This window comes from Rhamphochromis sp. 'chilingali' (genome assembly GCF_963969265.1).
Source record: "Rhamphochromis sp. 'chilingali' genome assembly, chromosome: 12".
Taxonomy (NCBI): domain Eukaryota; kingdom Metazoa; phylum Chordata; class Actinopteri; order Cichliformes; family Cichlidae; genus Rhamphochromis; species Rhamphochromis sp. 'chilingali'.
In genome coordinates this window covers 23,775,042-23,797,228 of record NC_137939.1, presented here as the reverse complement: position 1 = coordinate 23,797,228, position 22,187 = coordinate 23,775,042, and the positions used below count along the sequence as shown (strand labels likewise).

General features: G+C 38.3%; 1 protein-coding gene and 1 long non-coding RNA gene across 2 annotated transcripts; both read right to left on the bottom strand.

The window, feature by feature from the left end:
- Positions 1 to 2,901: 2,901 nt before the first annotated feature.
- spo11 (SPO11 initiator of meiotic double stranded breaks) lies at positions 2,902 to 13,122 on the bottom strand. Its single transcript, XM_080899134.1, has 13 exons — positions 12,975 to 13,122; positions 10,463 to 10,576; positions 9,700 to 9,788; positions 9,284 to 9,350; positions 9,055 to 9,163; positions 8,633 to 8,719; positions 6,897 to 6,933; positions 6,694 to 6,803; positions 6,495 to 6,594; positions 6,087 to 6,124; positions 5,636 to 5,712; positions 5,124 to 5,235; positions 2,902 to 3,214 (listed from the first exon to the last, which is right to left on the bottom strand). Exons 1-13 carry the CDS (start codon positions 13,085 to 13,087, stop codon positions 3,095 to 3,097), a joined length of 1,173 nt encoding a protein of 390 aa, XP_080755260.1. The 5' UTR covers positions 13,088 to 13,122; the 3' UTR covers positions 2,902 to 3,094.
- Positions 13,123 to 17,623: 4,501 nt separating this feature from the next.
- Positions 17,624 to 19,752, bottom strand: LOC308407654. Its single transcript, XR_013973707.1, has 3 exons — positions 18,936 to 19,752; positions 18,085 to 18,241; positions 17,624 to 17,923 (listed from the first exon to the last, which is right to left on the bottom strand). It is a non-coding gene; the product is annotated as an uncharacterized lncRNA (long non-coding RNA).
- Between the last annotated feature and the right edge of the window lie 2,435 nt (positions 19,753 to 22,187).

Genomic DNA, 22,187 nt, shown 5'->3' with positions numbered 1-22,187 from the left:
AGTGTGTGTGTGTGTGTGTGGCAAAAGCATGCCCTCTAACAGTCACTCAACAAGTGGAAGATAGTCCTGCAGCCCAATCAGAGGACGTTACGTTTGCTGACGTTTTTTTTTAAAGAACGAATAATAGCACACCACAAAAAACGTGGAAAATAATTACGAAAAAATAAGGCAACAGTGTAATATATTCAGAAGAGTTTCAGATATTTTGCTATTTACATTTCTTAACGACAGCACATAGACGCAGCCATATTGGTGCTGGAAAGTCTTGTCTCTAGATGGCCTGGGAATGCAAAGACAGGATTCCATGTGTTATTAAAGCACTCATAATATTTTCATCTGTTTGGTTCGTTTAACAGAACACTTTGTAGGCACTATGAATGATACTTTGTCAAATTAAAAATATGTTCATTACAAAATATGTACGTATCTTTATTTTTTGTTAATTGCTTTTTTTTTTTCTATTGGTCTAACATAAGACTATACTTGTTTTAGTAAACTAGTATAATATTTTGTTTAAATTTATGGAAATAGAGAGCTGAATACATACACACATGACTGTAACGAACACCAAAAACCACATAAAACTTTAGGAAGTCTCGCGGTTCCACATTTCAAGCAAAATCGCCTCGTTGCTTGCACTGAACGTAGATCAGCAGTTGTAAAAATCACACACATACGTCAGCAGAATTACATCAGCAGCTGCGCATGTAAATATAAACAAATACTCCAGATTTTGTACAGTATGTATTAGCATAACGGAAAATAATGTTTGCCACTTCATGAAACCTGCAACACTGTGCAGGCTAGAAATATTATTTCTAATTGTCGAAATTAAAACACAGACGGTTAAATATTGTAAGATAAGTACCTACATGATAAATGTTACCGTCTCTGGTCATCCAGTTTGAATTTGCTCAGAAACACCGCTGCAATATGGCGGCGACGAACTCGCGTCTCATAAGGGTGTAGTGATTCGTAGTGCCAGCAGGTGGGGCTATTGCCTTTGGCTTCAATTTACGTCTGTTAAACCAAACGCACTTTTACTAGATTTTGGGTATGAATACTTTTTGTGTGCCTTGAATTAATGTCGTCCTTGAATTCTCACATTTTTCTTTTTTTTATATTTTCTTTTATTTTGTCATAACCCTAATAATTTTGAGTTTATGCAAATATGACACACTTCTATGTATCAATCTAAATGTACACAAAGTTACTGTTAGACACAGACCTCACCAAATGGTGTTTCTCTATACGAGATACTCTGCCAGGTCTTTACTGCTGCTTGTTTCGCAGTCTTGCTGTGTTCACTTTGTGTCTTCAATAACTGAAATGCATCCTTTGTTAGGTTGAGATGAAGTGACTGACTTGGTCATTTAAAAACATCACACTTCTTTGGTAGCTTTTGGGTTTCTTTTGTAGTATGCTTCGGATCATTATCTGTTTGCACTGCTCACAGGGTCAGTGTGATCAGCTTTGCAGCATTCGACTGAATCTGAACAGAGTAAAGCCGTGAACAATTGAGAATTCATGCCGCTCCTATCAGCGGTCACATCATCAATAAACAGTGTAGGCCCAATTCTATCACCAGCCATGCCATAAAACTGTCCACCACAGCAAACGTATATGGTATGCTTCAGATCTCTTCTAATCATTCGTAGTTGGTTTCATCTATTCACTTTTTTTCCCCAAACTGCAGTTTCTTTTAGTGTCTTTTTTTCCTGGTAAAATCTATTCTGGCCTTGTTTTTGAGTAGAGCCATGAGTTTGCACCTTGTTGTAAACCATTTTTATTTACATTCATGAAGGTCTCTCTCGTAGACATCAACAATGGCTCGGCTACATCCTCATTAGCGTCACTTGGCAAAATGCTGTGACGTTGTTTTTCTTAACCAAGCAAATGATTCAGGGTCATCCACTTTAGTTTTTTTCTGTGGCACTTTTTTTGTTGTTGTGGAGTTCGTCAGTCCATTCATTTTTAATGCATCAGATTGGTCCGCCCTGCATTTTACTTGTATTTAACTTTGTGCTTTTTCAGTTTCATGATTCACATAGATCAACATGTCTTTGAATCTAAGTTCTAGTGAACAGCTACCAAATGAGAGTTCAACCCTTGGAAAAAAAATATCCAGACCTTTTATCTGATAAATTTGCCAGTGGATAATGAAAACAAACAGGCCTTGCCTGGCTGTGAAACTGCTCACCAGTTAATTTTCTAATTACCCTGAAAACAGGGGACTATGTATAAAAGATGGCTGTAATCCATAAACAGCTAATGCATTGCTGTTTTTGAACATCATGAATTAAAGTCTGCACTTTAATCACATCTTGATGGTTAAAAGTCACTGTATTGGTGTAGAGGGAAAGTTACAAAAATAACAATGTTATTGACCACTTACAGAGCTAACTACCTCTCAGCAAGAAATCATATCCTTCACAAAAAAAAAAAAAGAAGAAAAGAAAAGTAGTGTGTCTGTGAAACTGATTGACCAAAGTCAAGCAGAGAACTGCAAGTTTATTTACATCTTCTTTCTCTGGTGAAGCTCATGACATGAGTGGATTTGAATTTTAATGCACACCATCTACAACAGCTGGAAAGCAGATTATAGGGCAGCAGCATGATTTGCTGTGCCTTTATGAATGAACATCCTCAGATACTGTGCTGCAATTACAAACCACCAAATTGTTTTGAGCACACTTGTGGTTTTTGCATCAGAAGCCTAAGACGTCAGTGGCTATGACGTCCGCAAAGCCTTGCTGGAGGGGGGGGGGGGGGGGGGGGGGGGGGGGGGGAATCTACTGTACCACAGTGTGGTTTCACTTTGGAAGTACACACAAACATCTTGGGAATATCAGCAATGCTAATGAAGACAAAGTGGAAACACTCATCAGTGGGATCATGGAGGTTTTAATTACACTTCTCAAACAACTGCATCCAATATACACAAAGAAAGGTGAATAACTATCCAAACACTACAAACTAACAAACTGAAGTTAATACTTTCATTTGTCTGACAATTTACATCTAATACCACTCTTCAGGCTTCAAAGCAACTTCAGCAGTTCACTTACTCATCCACTAAGTGGCAGCATTGAGCTCATATCCAGCCTCCATAGCGCAGCTTGTTGGGCAGGTAGATTTGTGTGAGGAAGTCAGGAGCTATAGCTGTCAAAGACTGTATTTCAGCCTTTACTTTACTTTGCTGCATCAGTTTCATCTACAAAAACAGCAACACACAGTTTTAGTGGGATCAGACAGGAAGCTGTGCAAACAGACAAATCATAGATGCATAACAGACACTCAGCAATGGAAAATAGCTGTTACAAACTTCCAGGAAGCTAACAGTCCTCTCACAAACATTCCTCTACTGTGCGGCACAATATCAAAATGTTCAGTGCGACAGGTTTGCTCTGTGCTTATGGAGAAAATTCAAGGCCTGACCTTTTTATTTATTTATTTTTTAAATTAACAAGTTATATTCATTCATCCAATCAACTTTTTTCTTATTGCTACAACAGAACTGCCAAAAAACATCTCACAGGGTTGGATGAATGTACTGAGGGAGACAAGAGGCAAAGCTTTGAGTTTTGTGGTCAAAGTGGGACAATTTTGTTTGACCAGATCCGGATTCTTGCTCACCAAATTCCGCTTTGCCCTGTCAAAGTTAATCTTTGGTAAGTTGGCTTTCCAAGGTTGAGTTCCACTTAAATTTGCTAGTGTATTTCACACACACACACACACACACACACACACACACACACACACACACACACACACACACACACACACACACACACACACACACACACACACACACACACACACACACACACACACACACACACACACACACACACACACACACACACACACGTTGGATGCTGTAGGATCCTAAGGCCATGGGCACTGATCTGAACACTTGGAAAGTTGTAGTATCACAACAATCAGCTTATAGAAACTTCAGCTCATAAAGGCATCCAAATGTGTGCAAAGAATTTCAGGAGAAAGATCTCAACAGTTGCAGAGACCAGCGTCAGACTACACTTGGGTTCACAGTGAGAAAGACCGTCACTCCCGTATCTGCCTGTCCAGTTGCAGTACCGCCACAAAGAGTGCAGCTCCACAGTCTCGCAAGACACACAGCAATAACAAACCTGTATTGTGCTCAACTGCTTCTTATTTGTTATGTTTTTGTATTTTTTTTTTGTTGCTCATTTTGTTGTCTGATAAAATAATCAGGCTGCCCACGTGCTCAGTGACCTTGTGGTTTCCCTTAAATGTTTGGGCTCAGTAACACGTAGAGGATCTTGTGGGAATTGTAAGGTGCCATTACGTAAATGCTCATTTGGATAAACAGCTTTTTTTTTTTTCTCCATTCAGCTAATCAACATGTGGAATTCCTTAGCTGCAGAACTCAAACAGGAACCCTAAAACTGAAGCAGTTATTTAAAAGTATATCAGTCCTGCAGTCACGAAGAATTGTCTGCTTCTTGTCTTACAGTGCTTTATTGTTCTAAAATTGATTACTTTTTAGTTTAACTCTCATGCATGTGTTGCTCAGTATTCTGTGTTTTAAAGAGCGTTTTAGGGACGGGGATTGCAAATTAACTTAACTATAACTATAAATGCTGTGGTGTGTGGCATGGTTCATGTTACATTCTTTCAAATAAACAATAAGCAAACTAAACCCAGAGACTGTAACTAACTGCACCGAAATGTTGTTCTAATTGGGAGAGGAAATGTTTCAGACTTTGGACTGCTTCAGCTTGCTTCTCCCACAAATTAGACCTCTCATTCCTCCAGATTCCTCCAGTCTAAAAATGAGATTTTGTAATATTTTTTTATTTAATGTCATTAATTCTTTTAGTAGTACCATGAGCTTTGGAAGCTTTTGTATATTTGGCTCTTGACAGGCAAGAAACCCCCCCCCTAGAAAAAACTGGTTTCTTAAAGAGAATAAAATGTATTGGATGTCACACAGGACCATATCTAGATAGAAAAATCCTTCAAAGCTCAGTACCTTTCAGATACCTTTCCTTCCCATCCCACAAATTTCTACAAACAGTTTCATCTATCCTCCTACATAAACTGCAGCACTTTCCTCTTTGGCGTCCTCTTTCACTCACCTCTTTCTGCCACTCTGGTTGGCTGGTTAAATACGGCCTTTCAAGGAGGCTGCAGAGTTTGCTTTCATCTCTCTTGGTAAGTGGGATCAGAGCGTCCTTGGGAACCCGCAACCTAAAAAATAAAATTTAGATTTAAAAACATATATATATAAGAGACTTCAGTTCATGGATGTTATCCCTGAAGAATGTTTCGTTCCCTTTTTTTAAACAGACTCCCAGAAAGGAGGTTATGTGTAGGTTCAGCCAAGTAAAAAAAGAAGAAAACAAAAAGAAAGAAAAACCGAATAGACTACAATCTAATGTATGTCAGAAATTTTCTTTCGGCCCAAATTTGTTCAAGGGGGTGTATACTTAAAACTCAATATGTTTTTGCAAAGAGCTCCATGAAGGGGGGAAAAAAAGTGATGGCAACAGCAACAGAAACCAAAACAAACAATCTAAACTTCCCCAGAATATAATCCCAATTAGAGGCAGGAGGAGGAAGTAGGAAGTAGCGAATGCTCAGTCCAAACCTCTGTAGGTCAGAGGGGAGGAGGCCTAGCCACATAACGCTGGGGACGGTCAGACTGTGGGCCTCAAACGACATTGCCTGCGGATAAACCGACGCATACACACCCAGTCACATACACACACATCAAATACACATAGCATGCTTATACAGAAAACAAACACACTGTTAATCAGTGCTGTACTCTCATACCACAGCAAACCCCAACACATGTTTACAATGAAGTTAATGAAACAAGAATGACTACAAAAGCCTCACAAAGGTCAAAAGTGATGCGATTGTCACACAATCGCATAACAGTTTCACTTCATAGCGTGTCTGTTTAATTTTCTAACATGCATGACTGATTCTTTTTATGTAAAGAGGTGCATGATTATAACGTGCTAACACAGAGACACTCAACAGGCTACAGTGGATAATGCAGAGTACAGGAATAACGGCATAACAGGACTCACCACTGATCCATACTTGTAGATGCACATGATTTCAATGCCTGGGAAAATCAGAGGGAGGGACAGAGAGACGCTGCAATCACTTGCATACCAGAGCAATTATCCTCTGTGATGTGATCTTAGAACAAAGTAAAGCATTACATATGTGTCTCGCCACGCAGCGGCAAAAAACTTAGTGGTATGGAGGCTGATGGAAACCGAGCCAACTCCCCCTGGACGACATCACACCAACGGGAATAATAGCTAGACTAGGCACCATGACACAGTGGACAGGTGCTAACTTTTGTTGGCTTAGCGAGACATGCAACCCAGCTGTGTGTGTGTCTGTGTGTGGATCTGAAATGCTGTTAAATGTGTGGGAAAATGCAAAGTATGTCTGACAGCTTAAGTATTCAAGCAGATGAATTATACCATGAGGATCAGCATCCACGAGGGCAAAGATGGGGATGTGCAGCTCATCCCAAAGCCTTTTCACCATCAGCCTGCTGTTCACATCTGGCACACCTTTACCCTGATTCACACAAACACAATGATTAAGTACACAGATTACTAAGACTGCTCTTTCTGAAAGAAGACAACATTCAGATCAAAAGCAGACACAGAAAAATACTGTGATAATGATGCAAGGGGAGATCTTTGTGCAGAAGTCATCATCCAGAAGTCTCTGGAACGTCGCATCCTTCTCGATGATCATGACAAATTTTGCAGATGATACAATATCTGAAAAAGGACAAGGATGACAGCTGCAATGATAGACTTACAATCATGGGACAAAACATGAAAGTAGATTCTTAAATAGATTACAAAGCATACTTTTAATTCCACTGATGTTCGATGAAACTGAGACAGCCTGAAAGCAAAAAAAAAAAGATAAAAAAGAAAATAAATAAATAAAAAAATTGCACTACTACATGGCATTTAAAAAAAAAAAGTTTGAGTTTTTCCCCTGCAAAGCAGTCTAAGTGCTTTGTATTGCTAGCTGAATTTACTGTTCATCTTTTTCTTGGAAGAAAACGGTTGTCGTTATGCTGTCTACAATGAAAATTAACCCTTTGGATCTACTGATGGGAATCACATACAGGTTATCTATATTATGGATTTATATTTAGAATTTATTTTAGATTAAATCTTTTAATACTAATAAATGCTAGACAGTGATGTGCAACACTGGGCTTCAGTAGATCAGCTGAAATGTTTTTTTGTGGGACAATGGTTGCCTGTGCCTCTGTGATGCCCATCTCTCATTCAGTGACATTATTGACATAGTGGCTCTAGCTGCTCACAACCCTAGCAGAATAGCGGCAAACAAAGTGTTGACTATCAGTCTGTGGTGCACGTGGCAGGCTTGAGTCATTACTCAATGAGATAATTTCCTGTAATTACTGGCTTTACATTCTATCACTGTAATAAAAAGTTTTAACCCAGTGAGCACGAGGTCGTTAGGATGGCTTTGCTAAATAAGCCAAATGTTTCTCACATTTCCAAAGCTGTAACGTCGAACTAAGCATAGTCCATTTCATGCCTGTCCATCGAGCGACCAGAACCTCATCTTAGTCCTAGTTTAATGAAGGCTTTTAGCCGTATCAAGCATCTATGGCAACATTTCATCCTCGGAGGGCCAGACTATTTTAGAAAAAAGGAAAAGGCTACTATGATTAAATTACATTTTTCTTTGACACACAAATGCAAAGCATTACTGTACTAAATTCCGTAATCACATTACTCTTAAAATTATATTATTGCCTACATTATACAGCTTCTTCAATTATGTGCACAATGGGTGGATAGAAATTAAAACAATGATAGATCAATAAACATTTTTCCTGTGCACTGCAATCAGCTGAGATCAGTTATTAAGCAGAGAGGAGAAAAACAAAATTAAATACAGAGCAGAGAAGGACAGACATTTAGCCATCAGTAAAACAGTAAAAGTCTGTTTGCACGTACAGTATAAACTGAACGCCCTCTGTTGGAATCGACTTAAATAGCAGCTCAGATTTAGTACAGATTCATTAACATAATGCTGCCTTTTACTGACATTTGAGGGGTTATTTAGATTTCACTTTTAAGGGCTGGTTCTGTTCCCTGAGCTGTATTTTGACTATATTTGGTGTATGGTCAGATAATGTCAATATTTTAAAGGCCCCTGGAGAAATTTCATGTATGGTGGTATTAACCTATATAAATAAAAAAGGACGCCTGGCTTCCGTAGCTTAGACTTACAGTTACTTTCTTGGGGAGTACAGTAAACCAAAAATCCAGCTATAAATGATGTACTGTTTCTTGTTGCAGTGTCATTTAAAAACAAAAAAACAAAACTGTGGTGTGAATGGCTCAAATCGTAGGTTTGAGCCATTTTATTCAATATTTTATTCAATATTTGTCACACCACAACCCACCAACCCCTGAGTCCCCGTCTTTTTAACTAGGCGGGCGTGATTAAGGATGCCGTGCAGGTGCGTCCGCCCTCCCTGCACGGCACCACAGACCATGCCCCATGACAAAAACAAACACGAAATCAGGCGAAGAAGCATTAAAGTGGTGCTTACAGTTGAGCTGGAGTGGCAGTCAATCCTCGTGCCGTCCTCCTCCATATAACACAGGTCACCTGAGATCAATCCCTTGGATGTGGCCAACTAGCAACAAAGTTACAGATAAGTTACAGAATTTAGCACAAGCCCATATTATCACACACATACAAGGGACGAGCTATTTCAAGCACTGGGCCCTGAATTCAACTTTAATTTTATTTCTCTTTGATCAAAAGAGCTGTTTGTTTTCCACAGGTGTTTCCTGGGACAAGAAGCAGAACAAAAATAAAATACCATCCTAAACTAACATACTTCATCTGTGGGAGCTGAACTAATATCCAAAGGAATTTTTCTACAAGTTTTCAATATCAGGGGTTTGTATTTTCTACCACACAATCATATGAACCGCATCGCCTGCTAACGCAGACATGCACACTCACCACATGTAGTGATCTGCGAGGAACCTTTAGCATGCAGGAGATGTCATCTACGATACTATCAACAGCTTTCTGTGAACCAAAGAGCTTTGTGTTGTTGTAATAGATGTCTCTGTGGAGACAAACACTGTTATGTGAAAAAAAATAAATAAACTGAAATTCAAGCATTCCTATGAAAACCAAGGGTATCTATATGTTGGCTTTAGTAAAGTATGGATTATTTATAAAGAACCTTTTTGTAGCATATGAGTTGCTCTGGACAAGCCTGTAGATGACTGAGAGAATCTTGAGAATCTGGGCTTTGAAGAGAAACACAGATTTGGGGAAAAAAAAAAAAAAACAACTAATTAAACCTTAAACACTACATCAACATATCAGAGATTTAAACAACACATTCTGTATCCATGCCGTAAAACTGATCCCAAAAAGGCAACATGTTACGTCTCTGCCAATTTGTCACCTAAAACTACCTCTGACTTTTACTGACATTTGTGCAGTTTATGCATACGTTCACAACGAATACAAATGAAATCCATATGCACCATACAACTGTGTTAAAGAACTTCAAAAACAGATGTTGCATAACAAATAAAATGAAAAAAACAAACAAACAAACAAACAAACAAACATAACAGTTCATCTTCTCACCAAATTTAGTGACAGATGAAGGGCAGTCGGCCCTAATGGTGGTGACAGACTGTCTTGAACTCATCTGAAGCCCAATGGCACTGTCAAAGCTTCAGTGGGAAGCAATCAAAAAAAGATTTATGATTTCATGATGTAAACAAAGTAACAAAAGAGCCATTTAAAAAAAAAAAAAAAAAAAAAAAAAAGCATCTGCACAGACTGTGTGCTCCGTTTACAGTAAGTGCTTTCAAACATTAGCTCCCACCTGCAAATTATCTAAAATTCCCCACACCCCGAGGGCTACCTGTAGCACTGTTCCGTTTAAAATGGCTGAGCCAGAATGTGATTTAAGCTGTAGCAAGGTTTGATCTATTTGAGATCAGACAGTCCTCTTTGTTCTAAGCATAAGGTCTCCCCATCCTAGTCACATTAAAGCCTCTTGACAAATGCTGTGCTTTTCAATTCCTTATCAGTGTGTCATCTTTTTAGCAGCAGGAAGTTCTTTTAGGTTTTCTCTGAATCAAAGCAGACGATTTTCATTTCCACCACCTGGTTGACCCCATGGTCAGCTTGAAAAACCCCCATCTAAAAATTCAAACAGAGCAAAAGTCTGCGTTTATCTCTTTAAGGGAAATTAAATAACAATGAAATAATCCTGTGTGGCTTTACACACGATTCCTTTTGGCTTGTGCTATCTCCCAAAGGTCATGTGGCTTAAAATGAATGAGCAATTATATGTGTGGAGGGAAACTTGCCATGCTACAGCATGTTTAAATCAAAATACCTTATGTTGGCCCAGCTGGATCTGTTGGGCAGCGCCAGGACAGGGGCCTCAGCTTTGGACAGACTGGTGACTATTTCCAGGATTATGCTTTCAATTCGGTTTAAAATTTCCTGGCTGGAAATAGAAATACTAAATGAAGTTATAATATCACAAGAAAACTTTTTCCAAACAGACAACCAATTCTACAATTAATGTCAAAGACCAATTGTAGTCTAGGACTGTGATTCTCTTTTATAATAATATGCAACCAGCAGAATTTAGGAAAATCAAAGAAACTGTTTCTGATTTAAATAAATACCTAAATTAGAAGCTACATCACACTGCTGTCAAATGATATAATACCATCTGGCAATGCTGTTCATTGTGAGTACCCTTGGCACCCAGCTTTGAATCACTGTAATTTCTAACCAGATTATTCTAATTGTTACTTCAACCAACTGTGTGTTTAATAATAAATCTTTAGAGGCTAAAAATTCAACTTTCTAAATTCATCATTATTACAAAATTTTACCTATAATGTGAAATGGATAAAAGAAATGTATTTATAAATGGCTAACAAATTAGAGGATAAAGCAACTTAAATTGTCTTATAGAGCCCAATATATCATTGGGGTCGATATAATTACTAATATATTGATTTTGGAATTTTAAATGACCAACTAATAAAAATGTAAAAAGGAAAGAAGAGACAGGAGAAACACCCTTCAGCCATATTATTTCTGTTGATGTTACATATTTTGTTCACCAGAGGGCACTCAGCAGCCTCCCTATTGGCAAAAACTTGTTTGGAAAGAAACAAACCACCACCAGCTGTGCTGAGGAATTTTTGTGACAATAAAACAAGATTAATTTTAAAACACACTATCATTATTTTAGTAAGAACTATTATTATTATTATTAACTAGACATGACAACTGCTAGGAAAATCTGTTTGCTTTAAGTTTCTGAAAGGGGAAAAATATATACTTTTTTAAAATCACTAAATACCTTATTGGTGTTAAAAGTCCTCTAAAGTCCTTTTAAGTGCTTTGGCACTGATTCTATAACTGAACCATCATCGTAAAGTTATTCCCTCATTTGGTATTATGATGATGGTGCTGGAAATCACAATAAGCCAGATTGGTCTAAAATTTCTAGCTCTTCCATTAAGTTGAGCTCTTGTGACTGCAAAGGCCATAGTTAAGTTTGAAATCATTTTCATATTATCAAATCATTCACTGTCATTTTCAGGCTGTAAGAAACGACTCTTATCAAGATGGAAATGTTTCATCACAGGATAAAGGTGATCCCATGGGAGACTTTGGAGGCCATCCGAGTACAGAGAACTTATTGTCTTGTTCAAGCAACTAGTGTGAGATAACTGGAATGTTGTGAGATGGTGTGTTATCCTGCTCGAATCAGCCATTACAAGATAGGGACACTGTAGTCATAAAGGGATGCACATGGTCAGCAAAAATACACACTAAACATTGCTCAGTTGGTACTAACAGCCCTAAAATGTGCCAACAAGTTTTCTCCCACACTATTGCACAACCATCAGTCTGAACCACTGAAACAAGGCAAGAGGAGCGTGTGCCAGTAGCCCCAGCTTCCTCTTCTTAGCTGACAGGAGTGGCGCCCAATCTGGTCTTCTGCTGCTGTTGCCCATCAGCTTCAAGGTTGTGACATGTTGCATATACTGAGCTCCTCTTCTGCACACTTTGGTAGTAACAAGTAGTTAACTGAATTATCCCATTGGTTCAAAGCAGTTCAAAGGCTCTGACTTCTGGCATTAACAAGGTATTTACCCACAGAACTGCTGCTCACTGGATATTTACTTTTTTCAGCACCACTCTCTTTAAACCCTAAAGATGATTGTGTGAAAATATCTCAGACCTACAGACCAGCCTGTCTGACACCAACAACTACACCACATTTAAAGTCACATAATATTCTCTGCATATCCTGATGCTTGACCATGTCTCCGTGCACCACGTTGCTGCCATATCATTGGCCAACTACACATTTTTCTTTAATTAGCAGTTGAACAGGTGCACCTAATAAAAGGGCAACTCAGTGTATGATTTTAATCTTGCTAGTTCAACATATTTTGTGCAAAATCTTTTTCTAACGACCACATTTTTAAATACTTCCCGGACACATAATTGTTTCTACAGTAAAGTGTTTCAAGTAGAGTACATGATAAAATCAAATTAACTAACACTACCCATGATTGGCAGACATTTTTACATGTGACTGATTACACTGGGATAATAACAGGGCATAATGACAGGCTATGGTGAATTGGTAAAGTACATAGCTAGCCAACTACGAAACACAATGTCGAGTAAACCCTAGATAAACTGCTCTTTGTGAATATATACACATCAATATGAGTTTAAATATTAAATAGAACCGCTTTGGCTCCTCAAAACATCCACAGTCTCTGTGAATACTGTTGCACTACACAGAGAATAAGCTAACCTAGCGTAACTGGCTATTAGCCGGTTGGAGTAGATCGGTGTGAACTTACTGGTTGATTTCTTTTTCAGCACGCTGCCAGTCTGTCGTGACTCCCACGTTGATCAACAGTTTTGCATGGAGCTTATCAATTTCAGAACAAAAATGAGCCGCACGGGATTCCATCACGTTACCTGTTACTAGATGTCATTTTATCTACCTGCAAGAAATTCCCGCGTAAGGATGTTTTACGGAAATCTCGCGCGTTTTTGTGTCGATCACGCAGTTCAGACCTGTAGTATTTGTTTTGAATAAATTAATTTGCAACAATTATTCTGCCCTAAGAATTTCTACATGGTATTCAAGCAAAACCGAGCTAATAAATAGATACATTGCTTAAGTAGTAACAAATAGTAATGATAAAGTGATCAATAATAATAAAAGTTTTAAATTAATATGATTTTTGAAAGTAAAATAAAGAAAGAGGTGTCTCCTAACACTGTCACGCCGTTTTTAATGACCGATACTAAAGGTTAAATAAATAAATAAAAGTGGTGCTGCTTCAGACTAATGTGATTTTGATAAACAGGCAACACTAACATTCTTCAGACTTTTTTTTTTAAAAAGTTATTTTTAAAGTGGTCTTAAGCAATAGTTCCCCAGGCTTTCTGAAGGCCTGTTTTTTGTTAGGTCACTTAACAGTGACTTATGAATCATTCAAGCATAAAAACTCACTTATGTCAAGAGGTAGAACAGTGTTGTGCTGACACCTAACAGACATCTTGGCAAAGAGACAATTTTAAACTGTATCTTTAGACACTTTAGATACTTCACACATTGTGAAGTAAATACTTTTCAATTTCTTCTGTTACATTTAGGGAAAATCCAAAAGACAACACGGTTTGAGAGACAGAAAGTACCATTTTTGGACGAACAAGGTGATTTCCAAAGAGCTATTAACTGAAAACATAGAATATCTCAGTACTGCGCGCATTGTGACCTTAATAAATCTGAAGAAACTGGACAAGTGGTGGACAAAAGAAGTGGCAGATCTAAAAATGATCTAGAGCAGAGGAACGGCATGGAGCCATATTCTTAACAAATAGGAAGAAAATAAGATAAGATAAGTCACAGCAGGAGTGGACAGTGCAAAAGTTACATAGCAAAAATTAGAATACAATAAGAATAAAATACTGTACACAAATGTACAGAATAGAATAAAATAAAATACTATATACAGTAGAATAAATAGAATAAAATATACAATAGGATAAAAATAGAATACAAATGCTGTATACAAATGCTATAGTAAAAATACAACTTTGTCAGTTTCAACTTCTGAAAACTAATGAATCCAATTTATTTATTTATTTTTTTAAAGATGGTTCAACTCATCATCAATATGTATGGAAGAGTTGAAGTCAGAGGTGCCACAGCGCATGTCTGAAGCCATCTGCAAAACAAGGTGTTGGATATCCTGTCAAAATCAATGAAATTATGAATGCAGAAAAGTGTTGTGAGATGTTAATCAACAATGTAATCTGATCTGGAAATTGCATGACACACAAGAACTTTCTTTTTTCCCACATGGCAATGATCCCAAACACTGCCAATGCAGTAAAAGCATACCTGGATACACTCTCAGAAATAGGGGTACCAAAGTGTACCAAAAAGGGTACAAATGCTTGTCGCTGGGGGTGTTCCTTTTTGAAGGACATTTCTGTACCCTTTAGGCTTGGTACATTTTTGTACCTTATGAAATTGTACCATCTGAAGTACAATCATGTACTTTCCTAAGACATAAATGTACCTTGAAACTATAGTACAGAAATGTTCCCTTGAAAAGGGTACAATAGGGTACCTATGAGGGTACCCCCCCAGCGACAACCTATTTCGTACCTAAAGAGACAAAAATGTACCCCCAATAGTCCAAAATATTTGGTTATTTAACCATTTATTTTCGATAATACAATCACATCAAAGCATTTAAACAACCACAGAAATACATCCTTGATTACATTCGTATATTGCCATAGGACATGTCAAGAAAAATACATTCATTTAAAAAAAAAAAAAAAAAAAGTAAACAATCACATAAAGACATTAAACACCTGAACACAATGGAAAATGTGCTTGCAATCACGTCACACAGAATACCTCAAGGACACAAACAGCCTATCATCAACTAAATACGTGTCTAGAGCTTGAAAGTCTAATTCATTTCCTGGATTGAACAGGATCCAGTCATTGTCAACTGCCACTTGGTAAGCATGGAAATGACATTCATAAGTGCAAGGAAGTAACAGTTTCCCACACAATACCCAACAAGTATCAACATTCAAAATATACTTGATTTTAAGGAATATAGGTATGGCTTTAGTGTGTACATGGCCAACTACAAAAACATCCTCAAGTTCATATTTGACACTGCTGACAGATATAGCAGACACACACTGAAGCACTTTATCCTGAAAATGCACATCTGTAAAACTTTTGTTCATTTCCAGAGCATTCTGTAAGTCACCTGGCAGAGATGAAAATGGCACACTGACACTTGTGCTGAGTGAATGTTCAAAGTCAACAAGCAACTTATCTGAAGAAAACTCCCAGCACTGTTTCATTTGATGACGATTGTTAAGAGTTGCAGTGATGTTTACAAAGTTTTTGCATTTACTCGCTAGATTTTTGAAATATTGATGCTTGCTTTCATATCCCATACACCACAAAGGGCGAAGAGGACCATGCATCAAAATCAGCCTTGGGTAGTGAATAAGGTAGTGACACTTGGGTGGGGGCATATTTAATAGAGTTGGTTAAGTACCCTGGTGACACTTACTGGCAGGGGTTTGTCTCCCTGGTCTCCTATGTTGACAATGCAGTTCTGAAGAAAGACAAGTGTTTTCTTGAAGTATGCAGGGTAGGTCATGTTGAACACGAAGAAGGTGGAGAATGCTGAGATGTAGGCCTCATCCAGCGAGCGGCACGAACAAACATCCACTCCTTCAACTGTTACAACACAGCGACACTGTCTTAAGAGGGCAGTTGTCCAACTCTTATCCTTCATTCGAATGGTTGGGTATGGACTCGTGGGAGTATTCTGCAGAAGAGGAAGAAAAACATTAGTATACAGTATGTTTAAGCAATATGTGCCAAGTGGATTTTCAACAGATTCCTCAAATTACCTTCTTTATTTGCTGCAAAACAAAACTGTATTGTATTGTATTGTATCTTTATTTGTTTCAGACATATAAAACAAAAAACAATATATACACACTACATATATTTTCATTTACAGATACGAATATATATGTAGATATACACACACACACACACACGTATGTGTTCAGATAAACAAAAAATATATAATGAAATAAAACAAAATCGTCTGACATAATGTAACAATGTTTGGTCTGAAAAGGAGTAGGAAGAAGTATGAACATACTTATTAATTCCTACCCCTGCTCAACATCTTATTGATCCCACATAATTCACCTAATTCCCATCATCACATACTCCACACGATACACGAGGAGAACCTATATAAACTTGGCTACCGTGACTGATATAATTTGGATATAATTTGATATTTTTATACATACAATGGGTGATCATCTTTATCGGTATCATATTCTTCCAAAATCAGTTTTCGAAGTTTTTTCATGAACTTACTAATTCCTGAGCATTGCTGTAGATCTATAGTAAAACTATTCCACAGTTTTACCCCATAAATAGTGACACAAAAGGTTTTAACCTTTGACCGTGCTTTAAGAATCCTTAGATTCAATTTCCCCCTCAATTCATAGTCTCCTTCTCTGTCATAGAACATCCTCTGTATATTTCCTGGTAACGTATTGTATCTGGCCTTGTACATAATTTTTGCAGTTTTATATTTTATAAGATCCATAAACTTCAGTATTTTTAATTTCAAAAACATGATGTTAGTATGGTCTCTAAATCCTGCTTTATTAATCATCCTGATTGCTTTTTTTTGAATTTTACATATTGGTTGAAGTGCAGTTTTATATGTGTTTCCCCAAATTTCCACACAGTATTCCAAATATGGCAATATAAGTGAACAATAAAGTACCCGGAGTGATTTGGAAGGCAAAAAATATTTAACTTTACTTAGTACGGAGATGCTTCTTGACAGTTTGGCTTGTATATGCTTTATGTGAGGTTTCCAGCAGATTTTGTTATCTATTATCACACCCAGAAATTTTGTATCCGAAACTTGCTCTATTTCAACATTGTTTACTAATAATTTTGCTCCTGCATCTTTTTTACAATTTCCGAATAACATAAATGTAGTTTTTTCCAAATTTAATGATAGCTTATTTCTATCAAACCATGTTTTCAGTTTAATCATTTCTTGTGTGACAATTTCCAAAAGCTGATGTAAGTTCTCTCCAGCACAAAAAATATTTGTATCATCTGCAAATAGAATAAACTGTAGTATATCTGATGTTCTGCATATATCATTGATATAGAGGATAAACAGCTTTGGTCCCAATACTGACCCCTGCGGAACTCCACAAACAATGTCCATACACTCTGATTGATATTCCCCAATTTTCTATTCTAAATCTTCCAACTGTCTATTCTGATAACCTGTAAACATGGCCCCTACTCCAAACAAAAAGCCAATGACTGTTGTGGTAGTGTTTGATAAGCTGCTAAAGTTTGACATAATATTCAAGGGCAAAAGCAATCACCCCTGACAGTGACAGTACCTGTGAAGAAGAATTTTCCTAAGGGGACAATAAAGGTCTATCTATCTATATAAACACCAGACAAAACCCAAGAGCACAGCAGCACTGTGGATTAACAGCAGTGTTTCCCCTACATTAGCTTAGCTGTGATGCTGAACCGCAGCTGAATTCAGCTCCATGCCAACAAAACACCGAGAATGAAACTTGTGGCCAAAGGCTATGCATCATGCATTTACCTCTCCAAGGATGATGAAATCTTCTATCTTCTCCTTGAAGATGGATGGCAAGAGAAGTGCCCCCTTGAAGTCAATTCCTAGGTCATACAGATGCAAATGCACTTCATTAGATTTTGATAGCATGCAAATTCCCATTAACATGCTCTTCACATGACACTATGGTACATCAATTATCTTTGGAAGAGAGAGCAAATGAATTGTCACAAAATTTACTATTTGTATGAGGTCAAATTAGCACCTGTAATGTCTTCAGCCAGTGCATTCTCTCTTGCCTCCATGTAGACCTTCTTCAGTGGCAAATCCTTGGTCATTTGAAGAACAGCAGTGAAGTTTTTGCTAAAGCGGCGACAGATGTTGTCTTGGCAGGGATGCATTAAATCAACCTCATCACACAACTGGAAATGAAAAGAGCAGAATAGACAAAAGAATGACATTTTACATTGAGGATTGAAACTTTTGACATGTTTAAAGACACAGACTGGAGATAAATGTAAAGTGCTTTAACCCTTGAACAAAAAATTCTAAAGCTAATAAACAGATTGATTAATCAGTTAGTACAGAAAATAATAATAATCAGATTTAGAGACAAAAAAAATCATTAGCTGTTTCCCCAATCATCTTAACAATTCTTGGGTTGCAGACAGTGTCCCTGCACAGAGCTTACAGCTCTCATATTCGAAAATCCCAAATCCCACTAAGTAGGTGAAATGGTACAAATGTGTACCTTCCATTGTTTAAAATCCCTTTGAGCGGGAAACAAGTTAGATGCGATAAATTTTGCTTAGAAAACATTTTTGTTAATAGCTATATTTACATACTAGCATGTTTTGAGAAATTATTGATTTTTTTACATTGTTGTACACGGTTACTGACTATTTATTGATAAAACACTGGAATACGGCGGGCAGACAGACGTTGAACATTCCACCAACAGTCTAAATAGTCCACATTTGTACCTTTCTTTGTTTAAAACTTAGCTAACTGCTAGCATTCACCCATGTTAAAGCTAGCTCTTCGGACTTTTGCTAACTCTACTGTAAAATTACACGTTGTAATTTTTATAAAAACACAAAATCACACCCGACTTACCTCTAAACCTTTGCGCCTCGTCGTCTGACACATCAACGCCTTCTTCCATCAACTTTTTAAGGAGCTCCTCCATCGATAACCCCCTGAGAGTCATTTTCTGTGTCAACGCTAGTCAGCGCGGAGGCGGAGCACTCATCGCTGCTGGCTTTTCAGCCTTTGGGATTAATGCGCGTTGCGAACTTGATACATGGAAATACAACATTGTGGTATTAATGCGCAGTTGTTTAGAAACAGTTATGCTGTCTTGGCGAACTATATTTGTAACTTACAAAATGTAGTCACCGTAACATAAAAATCTGCTTGACATTTTAACTTCCAAAGAACCTCGGTTTAACTTGATGTTGCAAATTCCATAAAAACCTCACAATTAATGAACAATTCTAGGATGTAGTAAAAGCAAAAAAGTAAATGGCCAAACATAACAGTAAAATGATTTCACGTTTTTGAAAGATTTAAAACATTAAAAAATTATAACTGGAACTTAATAAAATGGAAATGGACCAGTTTTTTTTAACATCATTTGGTTGTGCCTGCATGTCATTGTGTGTTTTTTTTTTAAATATAATTTAACATAACTTACACAAAGGTAGGTTACAGATATTCTTTGCATCATAGGATAATTTACGTACAGAGGAGAGGACCAACAGATTTGATTATAACATGTAGCTTTTATGAGCACACTCACATCTCATATGAATTTTACAATTAACCAGGCCCATCCAGATTTTCCCATGCTGACCCATTACCACGTTCTGCCACTGTCACTGCAGTACAGGTCAAAATGGTACAGATTTGTACTTTATTTCAAATTGTACCTTTAAAGGGGCATTTCTGGACTTTTAAAGACCAGTATTGTACTTTTAAGGGAACATTTTAAAAAAAATGTACCTATAGGTACAAAAATGTTCTTCTCTCGTACCTCTATTTCTGAGAGTGTAGAGAAACACACAGTGGAACACTATGAGTCATGCATTGGCCTCCCCAGAGCCTGGACCTCATCATTATTGAAGCAGTGTGGAAAAAAGGCATCATTTTGATAGAGAACAGAGCAAAAGGCAGCCAACGACCAAAAGGAGCTTCAAGAAGGTCCGTCAAGAAGCCAGAGAACTATTCCTGAATACTATAAATATCATAAGAAAGCTTGCCTAAGAGAGTTCAGGCTGTGTTGAAGAATAAAGGGGGTTGTACCAAATGTTGACTTTCACCTGGTTAGAATTGGGCAAACTGTTTTTGCTTTGTAAACTGTATCTCCGTATATGTTTGGACGTTTCAATTAATCCCTTCACCTGTTTCCCATTTTCCTGCCAAAACAAAAAGAAATGAGGGGTGGCTCAGGTCTTTTTGCACATCACTACATAAGCTTAAAACTTATTCCTACCAGTCTTCCCGTTGAAGATAAAGACCAGTGATCCAGTGTGTGTGGGCCAGTTAACACCTCAGTGGTGTAAATTAGGAGGCATATCCTGGTAATCTAGAAAAATCCACATCAGCACCCTATGTGACATTCATAAAGCCGTGTCGCTGAGCTTGCTGCTTTTTGTCCAAAGGTGTGTCGTGTGTGTGTGTGGTTTCCGTAGGGTGGGTGCAAGTTTAATTGGTTGTGGTTAGCGTCTGTGAGAAGCCAAATATATATTGTTTCTGTTAGCCATGTGGAAGTGATTTTTAAATGTAATTTTGATGATGGCTGTGTGCGTAACGATAATACTGGCCAACATGTGTTTTAAGGCTCTCTTAAATGGTACAAATGCTGCTCATTCTTTTGTTAGGAGCTCAGTTTACTATATCAGACAGTTATTGCCTATTTGCAGCTGTTTTAAGCTACAAACATTAAAAAGACATTAAATAAATACGACACCCTGAGGAAATTACACATTTTGCTTCATAAACAACCTTTCAGAACCTGTTTCTGTCTCTTGGTTGCATTGTGCTGCAGTCAAGTCGCTTCATTAAAGCAGAAAAATGTGCTTGGATTTTACAACTATTAGGTCATCAAGAGTCCCCACCTTTCAGAATTGCTGGCAGGCATGCTGCGTGTGTTTGGAGAGGCGCTGTGGTCTTTTTTTTCCACAGTGTGAAGGCCTGCTCAGAGCGTGTGGGAGCCAGGATCTAAAGAGAAGAGGTCCGTGCCCCTGACCTGACCCTGAATATTTTCTAATGTGCAGCTTTACCAATGGTCCCTCTTTCCCCTGAGTGACTTTGACAAGCTGCTTCCGTAGTAATGTCTCTTAATTTCAAAGTAATTGCTATCTCTTAGTGATGAGGAACAACCCCTCACCCAAGCTGAAAAAATGTTAATATGTGGAAGACCACAGGTTGCCGTGGTCCTTTTTCTTCTGTTCCAGAAAGCCTGAGACCCCTGCTGTTCCTTTGGCCCAAGAGAGATTTGTGTCGAGTGTGAGGCCCTAACCTGAGGAGACAGAGTACAACGAGTCATGTGCTTGTCTCGGGATGAGTGTTTGTGCTGGGCAGGAGGGGGAACATGGGGGAAGTAAGGGGCTGCAGGGTCAGAGGAAAGAAAGGGGGGGCGGCCGCTGCAGGTGAGGGGGATTAGCTGCAGCTAGAGGCCCAAAGAAACTAAATACAGATCTGTCAACCTAATCCTCACAAATAGAAAACAGAACCACCCTCCCTTCACAATCCACATTCAGCTCATCCACCTCTTGCTCTTCTACCCCCCACTACACGCCAATCCTCCCACCTCCCCTCCACTTACTACCTCAGGCTCTGCTGCTCCTCTGTTTCTCATCAATTTTTGGCCAGTCTGTCTATGCTGCCTGCTCTCTAATGGCTCCTCAGACCAGCATCCCCTAAAGAGGGGCTGACTGATCACCCAGGGTCCTCTCTGATTGACAGACCAACATAGCCTTACGGAGTGATGAAAGCAAGAGTCAAAGGGGCAAGGCCTCTCGCTACACAGACAGGAATCTTAATGGGACCTCTGTCGAGAGTTGCTGAAACTGGGTGGACATTTATCAGGCCCACACACCTCAGTAACGGATGCCGATAAGTGTGTGGCTGGATGAGGAAACCAGTGTCAAGCCTGGACTCTGTGCTGATGACACAAGTGACAGGGCGCCTGAGTGATAACATCCTATAAAGGATAAGCTCTACTAAGCTGGGTGTTATAGAAGGCTTAACTAAAACGGTATCTCTGATTGTCAGCAACACCAACTATAACTGATGGGTCTGGCTGGACTGCTGAGAGCTATAAATCAGGTTCAAGCTGCTCTGGTGATCCCAAGTGTGATATCA

Excerpts from the sequence above, each read along its gene's own strand:
- spo11 (XM_080899134.1), bottom strand. The coding sequence starts at position 13,087 with ATGGAATCCCGTGCGGCTCATTTTTGTTCTGAAATTGATAAGCTCCAT. Across the intron at positions 6,595-6,693 it reads CCCCTTGCATCATTATCACA|GGTAAAGGTGTGCCAGATGT; the intron begins GTATTTTTCTGT and ends TGTGTGAATCAG. Across the intron at positions 5,236-5,635 it reads CTCCCCTCTGACCTACAGAG|GTTGCGGGTTCCCAAGGACG; the intron begins GTTTGGACTGAG and ends TTTATTTTTTAG.